The sequence below is a fragment of the Scylla paramamosain genome, chromosome 11, assembly GCF_035594125.1.
Source record: "Scylla paramamosain isolate STU-SP2022 chromosome 11, ASM3559412v1, whole genome shotgun sequence".
Classification (NCBI taxonomy): Eukaryota; Metazoa; Arthropoda; class Malacostraca; order Decapoda; family Portunidae; genus Scylla; species Scylla paramamosain.
Window position 1 is genome coordinate 27,476,906 of NC_087161.1, and position 15,469 is coordinate 27,492,374.

Consider the following 15,469-nt stretch of genomic DNA (forward strand, 5'->3'; position numbering starts at 1 on the left):
GTCAAGAAATATGTTGAAAATTTATCGGCACGGGCATGCATGTTACTCGTCCTGTGTATTAGCAGTGTGTGGGGCGAGCACCTCCTCTCTGTACAATTCACACCACTGCACCAGCTTCCCTTGGCACATCCTGATAAATGAGACACCACAGATCAATGAGTATGAGGTCAAAACCTGTGCCTGGAATACAAGATTGGAGAGGCAGCTCATGACAGGCTGGGCATCATAGGTGATATTTTATTCACTTGTTAATACAAAGTTACAGTGATTTATTACCATTCACACTTGTGTCAATTTTTACAATAGTATGTATTTATTTCACATGGTTTCGGAATCAGCCGAGTTATATACGAGCAACTAATAATAAAGAAACATTTTGATTATCAATGGCCAATGTGGGAGAAATAATAGTTAATAATTGAGTCAATATCTTTTGGCACACACAACATTAAAATACCTGGACTGCATGTATTGATGTATGCTTGTATGTATGTGTCCTGTCATGTTATGTACAATTAAATTTAAACCTTAATAGTGAATCAATTACAGTAGTATTTTACAACATATAATACACTTAACTAAATGAGGACAGAGTCACTTCTAGAGGCTACAAGGCAAGATTTGTCAATTATCGACACACAGTCATGGGGTGTAGCAAAAATATCTGTTGAAAAATAGACCTTAGTAGTGGTTGGCTCACTGATATTGTGAAGTGGGTGGCTCCCCCCCCTCACCTCCTCCTCCACCTACTCCTCCCCGGCCCTACGTTACATTATGTCTTTGGTTTAGTGACCTAGTTGGGGTTTACCAGTAAGAAAACCTATTGCTCTCTGAATCACGCACACACACCTGCAGGCACCCACGCACACCTGCCGCGCTGTCATGCTGCCACACAAGTGCAGGTATGGAGTGCAGGGCAAGTGTGCATGCAGTGGCGAGGTTGGCGGTGGTCAGTCTAAGTTATTGTGAGAGGGACTCAAGGTGTGTATTGCTCCAGATGCAGTGCATTTCAGGCTTCCAAATGCAGCTTGTACTTCTCTATCCTCCATGCCAGCCTGGCCACTCTCCCTCCCTGTCTCTTGCAGTCCTTGCAAAACCCACATCTCCCATACCAAGTTCACTTGATTCTTCCCACAACACTCTATCACTCCTGCAACTCTAGCTTCATTCCATCCCTCTCAAGCCACACATAAAAGCAGGTGCCGACTGCCAAGAGCTTTTCAGTTTCCACTCTAGTGACACCTCTCAACAGCACCTTCTGTCTCCTTCTTCTCCTCCTCCTCCTCAGTGGGGGAGATGTCTGTGTTACTCTGTGGTTGAGCTAGAGTTGGGGGCTCCCTGTTAATCTCTCTAGTTATGTGTGCTGTGTGCACATGCCTGTGTCAGTATATTGATGTGCATTTGTTATTCATACTGTTCAGTCTAGTGTCTATGAAGAGAAAATTCGCTGTGCCTCCCTAAACAGCTCACAGGCAGGGCATCAGTCACATTTTGCAGACAGCACAAGATACAAACTCAAAAGGCTTCTGTGGCACATTTTTTGCAACATGATTGTCTCAACTGCTCCCAAACTACCCTTGCCATGGCCATCCCTGAAACCCACAATGAGTGCTGCTCAAGACAGGGGAATATTTCACAGGCAAAACTATCAACAAAACTATCATGTACAATCGTAAGCTCCAACATTTAAGTACCAGTTCAATATTTTGTGCATCATGTAGAAAAATATAAATTCAAAAATCCAGAGTTACTCATCACCATTTGTGCTGAAATTGGACTCTTGTGACTTAAGGCTCAATTCTGCACTTTAGCTAGGCAGAGGAAAGCATGTGTGTACTTCAGATGTTTCTGATCCATCACAAGGGAAGATGTGGTAAGCACAGGGAACTCTCCAAGTATAAAATTCATGGCATTGAAAGTGGTGTCTCATGATTCAGTTTGTGGGAATAGAACATCTGAAATGTTTCAGGCTAAGAATTGTAAAATGGGCAAGAACTAGTGTTTTTGTTGATTAGTTACCTTGGGTTGCATAAAGAGGTTCTCCACCGTGTGTGTGTGTGTGTGTGTGTGTGTGTGTGTGTGTGTGTGTGTGTGTGTGTGTGTGTGTGTGTGTGTGTGTGTGTGTGTGTGTGTGTGTGTGTGTGTTGGGAAGTTAGAGAGTGAGTATCATGAAGAAAGGCAGCATGTGCACACCATTGCACACACAGATCACAAACACACACACAGATAAGCCACCAACCAAACTTACTTCTTTGTACTACAGAGGAACACAGACTCCTACACTCCACCCTACCCTAGGACTCCCCCTCCCTCCCTTCCCCTCCCCCCACACACCCTGACTCACCCTCCCCCACACTCCCCTGGACCATAGAGTCACAGACATTAACACTGCACTAACTGGTACAAAATATAAGTTATGGTACTTGTGCGACGAAACACCTAAACGGACTGGCCTGGGGAGGTGGGTGGATGGGGTGGGGATCCTCTGATCCCCCACACCCTCCTCCCAGCCCATAGCCCCTCCACTGAACCCTGAGGCCTAGCGGGGGTGTCTTAGGACTGGGTTGCGCAGGAGGAGTGCTGACTCGGCAGACACAATGGGCAGCTCGTAGTCCCGGTGGTAGATGATGAGATGACTCACACTATCAAAGGTGCGTGATTTGGTCCTCACCTAGGGAAGGGAGGAAATTAGTGACAATAGGCAGGAGCACACTTGACAAACTGTTATGTCATTATTTAAAAAACAACGAAAGAAGCAGTGAATATCTAAAAAATAAGTATTTGTTAGTATATAAAGATTTCACTCCTGGACAAGGCAAGTTTCTCTAAAAGATTATTGTCTGTCCATGTCATTCTGCTGCAACAAAGTCTTCTTTGTTGTTTATGCACAATGATAAATACACAGTGGAAATGACTGCTGAGAAAAAGATAAAAAACATAGCATCATGTAAGCAAGCCGGCTGCCTTCTCTGTTAGCTAAAAAGCTTACTCTCTTATGATAAAAGTTCACTGAAGAAATCCACGGTATTAAATATATGCAGCTGTGGCTTTGCTGGTACTTTGTATAGTATATTCATCAATACCGGTTTATCTGTGGTCACCACTAACATGTAAAACAAGATAGGGAATTAAACTGATCAGCAGCTTTAAGAGAAAGAAGGTACAGGTGACTCACCACTCCCTCAGGGTCCACAAGGAGAAGGTGCTTCTTGGTGTTGTTCTGCATCCCCGTCAAGACATACTGGCCCACTGTGCCCTGAGACTCCCGCACCAGGAAGTCCCCGTCCTGCAGGACAGATCAGTGGTTGGGCACAGGTGGACAGTGAGGAAGATAATGAATGAACAATGTGAAAAGAAAAGTGAGAAAATCCCAATATGTCTGTGTGAAGCACCAAGCTGCCCACAACCTTCCCTCTGCTCACCAGTATGGATGCCATAAAGCATGACCTGCTGGCAATCTTCTAGCTTTCCTCACTAAACTTTGGTCACCCTCTCTCTAGGGATTTAACAATGACCCAAAGCTTTATGAAATGAACAGCCAATCTTGTGCCACCATCTAAACAATTTTTCAACTGCTTTTCCATTTCACAGTCTTTTCATAAATTCAGTTTGAAGTTCCTCTTACTGAACAGGCAATTTAATAAATTTTATCTGGCAAAAACAGAAAAACAAAAAATAATTCCAAGCTTTCATTTATGAGCCTGACGTTTTTTGTAATGGGCAGCAGAGGCTGGAACAACACACCTCCTTCCTCTCCCCCCCCATGCCCCACACCCCCACAGACGCCCCAACACACCTGCCGTAGCAGCATCTCCGCCTCCTTCCTGCTTATGGCGCCGTGGAACCAGGGTTCACGCTGGAGCTGAAGCCGCTGGTTCAGAGGCAGAGGCTTGTTTGTCATTCCGACTGCTCCACTCGTAACAGTCCCTGTTCCTCCGACTGCTGCTGCTGCTGCTCCACTGGCTGAAGGAGCCACACCCCCACTCAGTTGAGACAGCTGCATGATGAATGGCTCTGTGGGACAGAGGTAACCTTCAGCCCCTGGACAGAATGATCACAAACAGCAGCCTACAACTCCTGAACACACTCACTATCCAGCTCCCTAAACACACAACCAAGATGACTTAGAGCACAGTATCACTCTGTGAGATAAATCATTCTCGTCCACAACATGAAGAAAGAACAATCACCATGATGGCTTACTTTCCATAATAATGCAAGAATACAACTGCTGAGTGAAAGGGGATACCGATAATATTACTTGAGAAATTAAGTAACCTTACATTGTCTGCCAACAGGACATTATGTTTCCTGACATCAGCTGTATGACATGTCAGCATTCCAATCAATATTTCATTACTGATTTCTTTACTTTACTCTCTTTACATTCTTTAAGATAAATTTCATCCCTTCCAGCTCAACACATCACCACCTCAAGCTCACCACACTATTACACCCCTGCTGCCCCTCTGCCGCCCACCTCTGCCTCACCAGTGCAGCCCACAGTACTCACGCATATCAAATGGGTCCCGCTGGTCCATCAGCTGCTTCTGTCTGATAACGGCATCATTGACATACTCCGGCTCACTGCGCAGCGGCCCCGGTGCTGTGCCCTCACATGATAGGTCTATCAGGTTGTCCGACACTGCAACACACACAAGTACAGTTAGCTAAGAATATCATCTCCCTCAGTGTGATCCAATCCTACATATGATGTGTGCACAAAAAGCAGAGATGAGACTCAATCACAAAAATGAAAATTTAAAAGATTAAAGCACCAATCATATAGTAAATTATTCAATTCTTTAAGCTATTAAATTGGAATTTATACCTAGAAAACTGATGGACAGTATTCTGAGCATGAGACAGGATCAGAGAGACAGGATCAGAGGCTTTATAACATCAAGGAAGAGAAGCTGTACCACCAAGCTGAAAAAGACAATGACCACAGAGACAGGAATTGGAGAGAGAAGGTACCCTCAACTAAGTCTGGTGGAAAGGATGTAGGCAATACCTTTGCTGGACAGTGTCTGGTGAGAGTTGGCGAGGGGCTGGGTTGCTGCTGGCACAGGGGAGGAGGAGGAGGAGGCACTGGGAGCTGGGGTGGGGGTTGGGCTGGACAGGACAGAACGCTTGCTCTCTGAAGCTGAGTATTGGGGCAGCGGGGGCACAGGGGGTGGCGGTAGGTCGGGGGGCACCTTCCCAGGCAGGTCATTGTAGTACTCAGGGTCGTCACGCCCCCAGGTGATGCCACCCTCGCCATTGATGCCTGACCTGGAGCAGGGAAGGGCAGCAAGGTGAGATGAAATACAACAAACACATCCTCAATCAAATCAACCCACCAATAAACATCCAATATACAACAACATACAGATATACTCATGCAGTGATTACATTCATCTTTCGATATATTTACTGAACTTTTGCTACCCTGATGATTAACCAATTAACTTGCCACATGCCCTCAATCTGAAGTCATTTGATCCACTGAAAACCTGTGAGTAGTCTTTACTAAGATCAGAAGATTTAACACTGATGAAATGCATAAAACACAGTGGACTGGGTATTGCAACCAAGTCACTTCCAAATTGTGACTACTTGTCACTAAGCTCCAAGACAGTGCATAGTCCAAGTTCCAAAGTTTGCTACATTTATATAGTTGATGTAAGTAGTATGGGCTTTTTACATCTTTCTTCCTATAGTTTGCTTCATCCCCACACAAACATATAAGAGTGATGTCTGTTGTAGGAGAGAGAAAAGATGTTATTCTCCAGGGGACAGGTACACATAAACACATCATCACAGTCTCCTGAACACCTGTGAGTCACTCCCTTACTTGTCAGACTTGACGCTGGTGTACTGGACGGAGGGAGTGCGCTTGAGGTACTCCTTGAACCTCAGCTCGAAGGCCTGGCCAATGGTGGTGATGACATCCTGAGCCAGGCCGCCCCCGCACTCCAGAACAAAGCATGCACGGCCATACCGACTGTCCTTGGCCACGTATGCGATGAAGTCCAGTGTGTCCTGCGGGAGGGAAGGGGAAGGTCAGGAGAGGCAGGCTACAGAAAGAATGAAGGTGTGGTGCATGAGGTGGTGATAGCACAGTCTCAAACTCATATTGGTGGTGCAATGTATGAAAATGTGAGGACCCAGTAATTATCAATCTTCTCTACAATGAGGCACAGTGTGAAGAGGATGGCAAGAAAACAAGCACAGAGTAATGGTATCCACACAGCACTACCCTCTCAGTAACACTCAACAGGCCTTTAAGTATCATCCTGCACACCATACTAGTATTGAAACCACCTTCACTTCCTTCTTTTGTGTCATCTGGGATAACATTCCACATGCAAATATCTTTGACACTTCCACACCTAACACTTGCTCATTCGTTATCATACACCGCAGAAAAACACAGTACCTCTCCTTTCCTTCAACCAACACCTAACACACACCACCACCTCCTTCCCAGGCAGCCAAGAGCACCAATCCTGCCACCTTTACCTTCCCCAGAACACACAAACACACACACCACTCACTGGGTCACCCCCTGAAGCGAAGGATATGTTGGGCATGTCGTGGCAGGCAATTGTCCGGCCCGACTCCAGGTTGGTGAGGTTGAGAGCCGTGCTGGTGATGGTGAGGTTGACATTGCTCCCCGCGTGCTCCATGACAGGCCGCTCCCCAAGGATACGGCTGATTGTCTTCACCACCTTCCTTTTGCGGTCGGCAGTCTTGAGTCCAGCAGCCTCACACACCTTGCTGATGCACTCCCTGGTGGTGGAAGGGAACAACATGATGCAAGGGAAGCTATAAGAAGCCAACAAGCCTTCACATCCCACTATGGGTTTTTACTGTAGAATATTGCTGTGGAGTCTTAGTTTTATTTATTTATTTAAGAGGGGCTCTGACCAAGGGCAAAAAAAAAAAAAAAAAAAAAAAACAGTCCACTAAGGTACTAGCTTATAAATGAATCAAGGATATGCCAATGAGTTTACCTAGGATGGGGCACTCTATATAATCCAAGCATACCAACACCCAACTATCATCCATATCCACTTATCTGTCTGACTCTCTCTCAAAGCTCTACTGGCCATAATAACAACCTGACAGTGTATTTATTGATCAACCATCCTTGGAGAACTGTTAAAAGGTGAAGCAGCAAGGCATGTCAAAGTGATGCAAGGTAGGCATTGGTGTCCAGACTGTGAGGTGTGGATTTTGAAGCTACACATGAGACTTTGAATATCTGAGGTGTAATGATGCTGCTGTGAGGTTGTGGAGTAAGACTTGCTCCATGTAAATCAAAGTGTGGAGACTTATAATGTCAAGTGTGGTGGCTGAGAGTCCAGCATGAGGTAGGAGAATGAAGGGAGTGCTGAGGGAGGCTGTGAAGGGAGGGGTACCTGGTGAGGGCTATGGTGAGGGTATGAAGGGTGGGGTGTGGTAGTGGGGTGAAGAGTGGGGTATGGTAGGAGGTGATCTAGAGATGTGAAGGGGGAGTATTTGGTGGGCCTGTGGTGGGGGTGAAGGAAGGCTACCTGGCAGGGGCTGGTGATCAAGGGACTGCTGGCTATAAACAAGGGTGGGGCAGTTCTGTGGTTTGCAGGATTCTTTATGTGAGAAATGAGTGGTGGTGTGGCCTTCTCTCTCTCTCTCTCTCTCTCTCTCTCTCTCTCTCTCTCTCTCTCTCTCTCTCTCTCTCTCTCTCTCTCTCTCTCTCTCTCTCTCTCTCTCTCTCTCTCTCTGGGTTAGTGGGATGAGAGGAACAAGAATGGTTTGAAGTGAGGGCAATGATTTTTTTTTCCCACTTCAGTGTGTGAGGCTAAGTAATATTAGGAGCACTGTCAAATGAATGCAAACTATCCATGTACTGAACCTAAGAAAATAAAACTTCTGCCAAAGTTGCCTCACATAAAAAGATAAGCAATAAATATATAAACAAAGCAGTAGTAATCCCTGATCCACTCTGGCCTTCCTTGGCTTACAAATCTCACTGCTCATGCTGAGATAGATTCAACTTAACATGTCACCTCTAAGTCCTATAGATTACACTTCCTATGCTCTCCTTCACCTCTAAACAAACCTCATCTCTCTCTCTCCCACACACACACACACACACACACACACACACCTCTCCTCCCCACCTGCCCTACAGTAACCATCTCGTGGCCTTCCTTAATTTCCTCTAACCTCGTTTAACCCTCCCTCACCTTATTAACCCCAATTGGCATCCCCAGCCCCACCTTTCCCCTTCACACCCCCACCTGCTCCCTCCTCTCCTGTCCCGTCCTCCTCACCGCGCCTCCACCCACGCCTCACCATACGCACACCACATTACCATGCCAAATACCATTATACCTTCTTCCATGACCAGTAGTAGTAGATGTCCATTACTGCTTACTTGTTACTTGTTGAGTGGCACAGTCAGGTTAGGTTTAGGTTTACTTAGGGCACTCAGGGTTTGAAATCTGTTAATCCTTGTTAATCCTACTCTTCCCACGTCTCCTGGTCTCACCTTCCTTCCCTCCCCAACACCTCACCTAACCTCTCCTTTCCTTCTCTCCCCACTATCTAACCCAACTTTTCCAAGCCTCTCTTCCCTCCCCACCTAACCTAATCTAAACTAACCACCTAATCTAATCTCTCCTATCCTCTGCCCTCCCTCCCCACCTAACCTAACCTCTCCTGGCCTCCTCCTCTTTCTTGGCCTCGTCTCTTTCAATACCCAGACCGCAGTGATAGCTCGCCCCGTACCCAGGAGAGCTGCGGGGCACAGGTGACCACGCACCCCTCCCCCCAAGCCCCGCCACACGCTCCCCCTGCCTCCCCTCTCCCCGCTCCTCTTAGGTTACAGCCGGGGCTACTTCAGGAAAGCTATGTATTTGTTTGTTTATTTACATTACCAGTGGGTCTCTCTCTCTCTCTCTCTCTCTCTCTCTCTCTCTCTCACACACACACACACACACACACACACACACACACACACACACACACAGGGATGCACTTACTTTGCGATGAGTGATCTGGTGTCGAAGTTGAGGCTCTTCATTGACGTGTTGACCTCCAGGCAGCCTATGTACTGCAAGGCAAGGGACACAGCTCAGTACCACCACCACTACCACCACCATCACCGCTACCCGCCACTCAACACTCATTCACTTGCTCACTAACTCATAACTCGGTACCCTCACTGTAACCATGAATATTTAGCCCTAACTCCCTATACGGTACTACTAATCCCCTGTATGGTACCTGTAACACTCCCTGTAACTTGTAATTCCTTATATGGTACCACAGTCACTATATGGTACTTCTAATCCTCTTATGGTACCTCTAAGAGCTTATATAACTTCTAATCTTCTTTATGGTATCTTCAACACCTTGTATAACTTCTAATCCTCTTTACGGTACCTCTAAGACCTTATATAACTTCTAATCCTCTTTATGGTACTTCTAACACCTTATATAACTTCTAATTTTCTTTACGGCATCTCTAATCCTCCATATGGTGCTTCTAATCCTCTTTATGGTACTTCTAACCCTCTATACGGTACCTTTATATAACCTTTCTTTTTCTTATTTCCATAACACTTGAACTTGACATAAATAACCCACAAGTACCCTTCACAGAGTATTCAATCATCTATACTTCAGTCATCTATATTATAATTATCATCGTTACTAGGGTATGTGATTCTAAGATACGTTTCCCTCCGAGCTTCGTAATTTCTCTAGTATCTTCTCTTCTTATTTCTCTAATACCTTCTCTTCCAATTTCTATACCATCTTCTCTTCTAATTTCTCTAGTATTTCCTCTTTGGATATTCCTAACCCATGTAGCAGATGTTATATTATGTAGCAGATCTATAACTACGCATTATAACCTGGCTGACTCTCTCTCTCTCTCTCTCTCTCTCTCTAAAACACGTGGATTTTTTCTGCTTACACACCACCAACCAAGCTTAAATTCTCGTACACTACATTGCCCATTACCACCTCAAGCGTCTCCTCTATGAACGTAAGATATCATTCGGCAAGTGCTGAGGCTCTCCGCGAACACTCAGCACCCGCCATAAGACCCGCAGGCGTGTACTACTCCGGCACCAACACAAACAAACACTGCATGAGGCTGCCTGTTCACTGCGCCCCGGAAAAAAAAAAATACAGCGCGGTACCTTATCATTCTGCATCTGAGAAAATATAAACTTAATCTATTCCCGAGAGAGAGAGAGAGAGAGAGAGAGAGAGAGAGAGAGAGAGAGAGAGAGAGAGAGAGAGAGAGAGAGAGAGAGAGAGAGACTATGAAAGGAGTGTGTGTCTGTGTGAGTGAGTGTTAGAGGCTGTAGAGAATGAGAGATGAAACGAGTGAGGGATGGAGTGGAGGGAGGGAGGGAGGGAGGGAGGGAGGGAGGGAGGGAGGGAGGGAGAGGAGGGAGGGAGGGAGGGAAGAAAGGATGAGAGAGGGAGGGGCCGCCGGATACATACTGTCAATGAGAGGCTACAGTCAGTCTCTGTGGCTCGCATCCGCCCTCCTCTCTTCTTCTTCCTCCTCCACCTCCTACTCCTCCTCCAACATTACTCTCTCTCTCTCTCTCTCTCTCTCTCTCTCTCTCTCTCTCTCTCTCTAGTCGTATTAGTGATAGTGAACATTATGAGGTGAGGGAGCAATGAATGAGGGAGGAGTGGGGGGAGGGTTGGGGTTGGGGGGTGGGGAGTGCGTGGTGGTGGTGGTGTATGAGGTGGTGAAGGTGGAACAGGAGTGTGTGAGGGGTGGATGAGGGGGAGTGAAGGGGAATGAGGCAAGGTAGGGGTGTATGAGTGAGGGTGAGGGGTGGGACAGCTCATCTTACCCCGGACATCCTCATTACACACCACTACCACCACCACCACCACCACCACCACTACCACCACCACCTACCTACCTACCACTTCTCTTATTAGCCACCACCATCACTACAACCTAATGCTACTACCACTGCTAACTACACACAACACCCGCAAATAGTCATTACTACTCTTTCATCAACTATCGTCACCACAACCACCACCACCACCACCACCACCGCCACTACTACTACTACTACCGCCACTACCACTACCACCAACAGCACCAGCACCAAGGTTCTCTGCCCTACATCACCAACCGCATCACCACTCTCTCTCTCTGGCTTAGTACTCTCCACCACTCTGTTCCTAACCCAATTCTCTCTATCCACATTCATCTACGCCTCCACCTCCTCCTCCACCCTGTGCTCCTGCCCTTCCATTCCCAGTCCACATTCACCTCTACCACACGCCTTCCGTCCGCCAGTACTTGAGCAATACAGCCTCCACCTAAACAACCATTTAACCATCAGCCACCACCATTAGGCCAACTACCCGCCAAGGCTGCCATTACTGAGCCGCCACGCTGCCAGCCCAGCCAGGCGGAAGGGGCGAGGAGGAAGTCATTTTCAGGAGACGAAGACGGGGAAATGTGTGGCAGGGAAAAGTGTGATGAGGGTGAGGGTGCGGATGTGGGTGAAGGAGAGGAAGGGCACACGGAGGCACCGGCGGGAGACACGTACCCGCACGCCGTAGCAGACGCCGTCATCGGCCAGCTGGTGGTCGGGGTGCAGCCAGCCCCTCGCCGGCTTGTTGATGAAGGAGCCGCCGCCCCCCGCCGCGTGGCCGCCCTCCATGCCGCCCGCCCACCCCTGCTGCACCTGCTGCTGCTGCCCGTGCACGCTCACGCCCTCCACGGCATCCGGGGCCCAGGGCACGTGCGTGGGGGTGAGAGTGGGAGGCGCGGGCGCCGGGTGCTCTGGAGGTTCGTCTCTCAAGGGCCCCGGGGGGCGCAAGTCCACCCTGAACTTGTGGTTCCTCTCAAGGGAGCGGGTGTGGCGTGGGTGGAGTGAGGGCGGCGCCGGGTGGACGCGGGCGCCTTGCTGCCGCTCCAGAGACTTGGACCGGTGGTGGCGGCCGCTGCGCTTCCCGCCGCTACTGCTGCAGCTGTCGCCGCTGCCACCAGATAGTTGGACGGTGCTGAAGACCGAGTTAGTCCTGCCGCCGCCGCTGGCCAGCCACACCTTGTGCAAGTTCTGGTCGGAGTGGGACTTCAGGTGCACGCCCACCTTCTGCAGGGCATTGTCCGACTTGGACTTGCGGGTGAGGGCGCGCGCCTGCTGCTTCTCGCGGTGTTTCCTAAGGCACTTGGCGAGAGTAAGGGTGGCCTCGGGCACTTGCGGCCGCGCGGGGGCGCGGGGTGTGGGAGTGGGGCGGGGGCGGGACGGGGCTACGGTGCGGATGGGTGTATGTGCGGGCGGCCCGGCGTGAGGTGGATGTGGGTCTCGTCAAAGGAGGTGTGTCCTTGTGGTGGCGCTTGTTGGGGAAGTGCGTGTAGCGGTAGTCGTGGGGGCTCACTGGCGCCCACGTCGGGCCGCTCCAGGTGAGGGAGCCTCGAGCCGCCCACGCCGATCAGGCTGCGCCAGGCGGCCTTCAGGGAGGTCAGGGAGAGCGGCGACGCCTTGCCTCCGCCGCCGCTGCCGCTGACCGCCGCTGAGGAGGAGGAGGTAGTGAAGGTGGCCGCCCCCCCGCCACTGCTGGAGGTTGTGGTAGTGGTGGTGGGGGGTGCTGCAGTGGGGGAGGAGAGCGCTAGTGAGAGCGAGGATGGGGTGGAGGTGCCTGGGGGTTCCGAGCCGCCCTGGGACACACAGTGGAGGGCGGGAGGCCGAAGGGGAGTCCACGCCCGCCACACACCACGCCCTTCCCTGCAAAGACAACAACAACACGTCAACAACAACAACAACGCGCGTCAAAGATCAGGTAACATGATCGATAAACAAACACTTGACGGGGACTAATGACATGCAACACCTCCCCGCGGCAGCCAGAGCGCGCCAGCACACCGCTGGGGCAGGTCACTCAGCCTCCCCCCGCGCCGTCACGTGCCTCGCCCTAGCACCGGGTCAAAAGGTCACCAACTAAACACACCCGAGGCCTCTGTCTCTTCCCTCCCACAAAACAAAACAAAAAATCACAACACGAGAGAGAGAGAGAGAGAGAGAGAGAGAGAGAGAGAGAGAGAGAGAGAGAGAGAGAGAGAGAGAGAGAGAGAGAGAGAGAGAGAGAGAGAGAGAGAGAGAGAGAGACCCTTCTTCCTATCATCCTCATGTAGCGTCTCTGGCTTACGGTATGTGCAACAGATGGTACGATATGCACGCACGCACGCACGCACACACACACACACACACACACACACACACACACACACACACACACACACACACACACACACACAGATAACTGTACAGCATTAACTTGTCCCAACCTCTGGCCGTGTCTAAACCTGGCAGGGCGAGGCGGAGGAGCGGAGGTGAAGGGCAGGTTACAGAGAGGAGGAGGAGGAGGAGGAGGAGGAGGAGGAGGAGGAGGAGGAGGAGGAGGAGGAGGAGGAGGAGGAGGAGGAGGAGGAAAAGGGCTGGTCACAAAGAGGAAAGTCTAAGAATCTGATGAAAGAGAGAGAGAGAGAGAGAGAGAGAGAGAGAGAGAGAGAGAGAGAGAGAGAGAGAGAGAGAGAGAGAGAGAGAGAGAGAGAGAGAGAGAGAGGTGGGGATGTGTTGGGGCAGAGTAGCAAGAGTGACGGTTGTGTTGTAGTGGGAGAGGTGGGGATGGGGGATGGGGGATGGGAAAGGAAAGGGGGTGGGGATGGGGAGGGGAGGGAGAGCTGTGGGTGAATTTAAAAGAACCAGCAGATCACAGCCACGACAGGAATTCAGGTGGTGGTGGTGGTGGTGGTGGTAAGAGATAGGAAGGGAGGGAGGGAGAGGGGGTGTGGGGGAGAGGGAGTGAGCAGCCAGACTATCTTGGACTAATCTCATTCATTGATGTAAATATAGCGAGAAAGAGAGGGGCGGGGGGAGAGGAGAGAGAGAGAGAGAGAGAGAGAGAGAGAGAGAGAGAGAGAGAGAGAGAGAGAGAGAGAGAGAGAGAGAGAGAGAGAGAGAGAGAGAGAGAGAGAGAGAGGGGGGGGTTGGGGGAGGGAGAAAGGAACGAAAGACGGAGGAAACGATGGGCAGATGAAGAAGAATTAGAAAGCTGAGGAGAAGAGAAAAATAAAATGGTGAGAGAGAGAGAGAGAGAGAGAGAGAGAGAGAGAGAGAGAGAGAGAGAGAGAGAGAGAGAGAGAGAGAGAGAGAGAGCGGGCTATGATCACCTTCAGAAGGTCGCCTACACCGCTACACCCATTACACCCCCCTCCCCCTCTCCCTTCCTCCCTCCAGCCCTCCCTTCCCTCCCTCTCCTCTCCACAGTGCTCCTCTCTCTCTCTCTCTCTCTCTCTCTCTCTCTCTCTCTCTCTCTCTCTCTCTCTCTCTCTCTCCAACACCCAGGCTTCCTTTCCTCCCTCGATCTTCTTAGGGCCATCCTCCTCCTCCTCCTCCTCCTCCTCTTCCTTATTCTTCTCAGTTCTCTCTCCTTTCCTCCTTACCTCCCTCCCTTACAACACTGCCTTGGATAATTATCTCTCCCTCTCTCCCTCCCTCTCACAAAGCTTTATTCAACCCGTGCCCTCCTTCCTTCCCTTCCCTTCCCTCTCACCGTTACTCCCCTCCCTCTCTCTCCCTCTCACCTTCACTACAATTACAACAATAACTTCTGCTACCTCTCACCATCACCACCACCACCACCACCACCACTACTACAGTCTACTCCCTATGCACAGTGACCCTAGCCACTCCACCACCCCCACACCTCCACCCTCCCCTCCACCACCACACCTGCCCACCTCCACCCCCTCCACCACCACACCTCCGCCACACCTGCCAGGAATGGAGAGAAAGCTCGAACGCCTGCCTGCTGCCCGCCACACACACACACACACTTCAAAGGGTCAGTGTCTTTCCCTCACACTGCGCCCCCACTTACTCTATACGCGCGGCACTTCATTACTACGGTATCGCTTTCCTATGTCATGTCACGCCCTCCTTCCCTTCCTTCGTCACTGTATCACTGAACATTCCTTCCATTCCTTCCTCTCCTTCCTTAAACATGCCTTCCTTCCTTCCTTCCTTCCTTCCTTCTGTAACATACAACTCCAAGCATTCCCTCCTCTCCTTTAATTCTTCCTTCCCTTCCCTCCCTTTTCCAGCATACCACATCGATCATTCCTTCCTTCACCAGCGTTATCTCTAGCATTACTTTCCTTCCTTCTCCAACATACCAACATTCCTTCCTCCAACACACACATCAGCGGTGCAACACACTCCCCGACACACGACAACAGTTGCGTCACTTTCCTCTTCCGCACTGTAACATGTTCAGGTGAAAATAAATAGCTGGGGTCACAGAGGAAGATGTAAGGGAGAAACACCTGGTGGAGACTCTTAAGTGGCACCAACCCCCCTCACTAGTCTAGGTGAAAAGAAGTGAAATGCAAACGGCCTCGCACGGATCTCCTGGTTGTGGCTGTTCATGTTGATTTGAACCT

General features: G+C 49.8%; 1 protein-coding gene across 1 annotated transcript; it reads right to left on the reverse strand.

Moving 5' to 3' along the window:
- Positions 1-223: 223 nt before the first annotated feature.
- LOC135104643 (SHC-transforming protein 1-like) lies at positions 224-15,177 on the reverse strand. The gene is made up of 11 exons (XM_064012175.1): positions 15,136-15,177; positions 12,406-12,685; positions 11,571-12,337; positions 9,012-9,082; positions 6,540-6,774; positions 5,837-6,024; positions 5,015-5,274; positions 4,514-4,645; positions 3,797-4,014; positions 3,176-3,286; positions 224-2,671 (listed from the first exon to the last, which is right to left on the reverse strand). The coding sequence occupies exons 1-11, from the start codon at positions 15,175-15,177 to the stop codon at positions 2,540-2,542; spliced, it is 2,436 nt and encodes an 811-aa protein (XP_063868245.1). The 3' UTR covers positions 224-2,539.
- Positions 15,178-15,469: the final 292 nt, after the last annotated feature.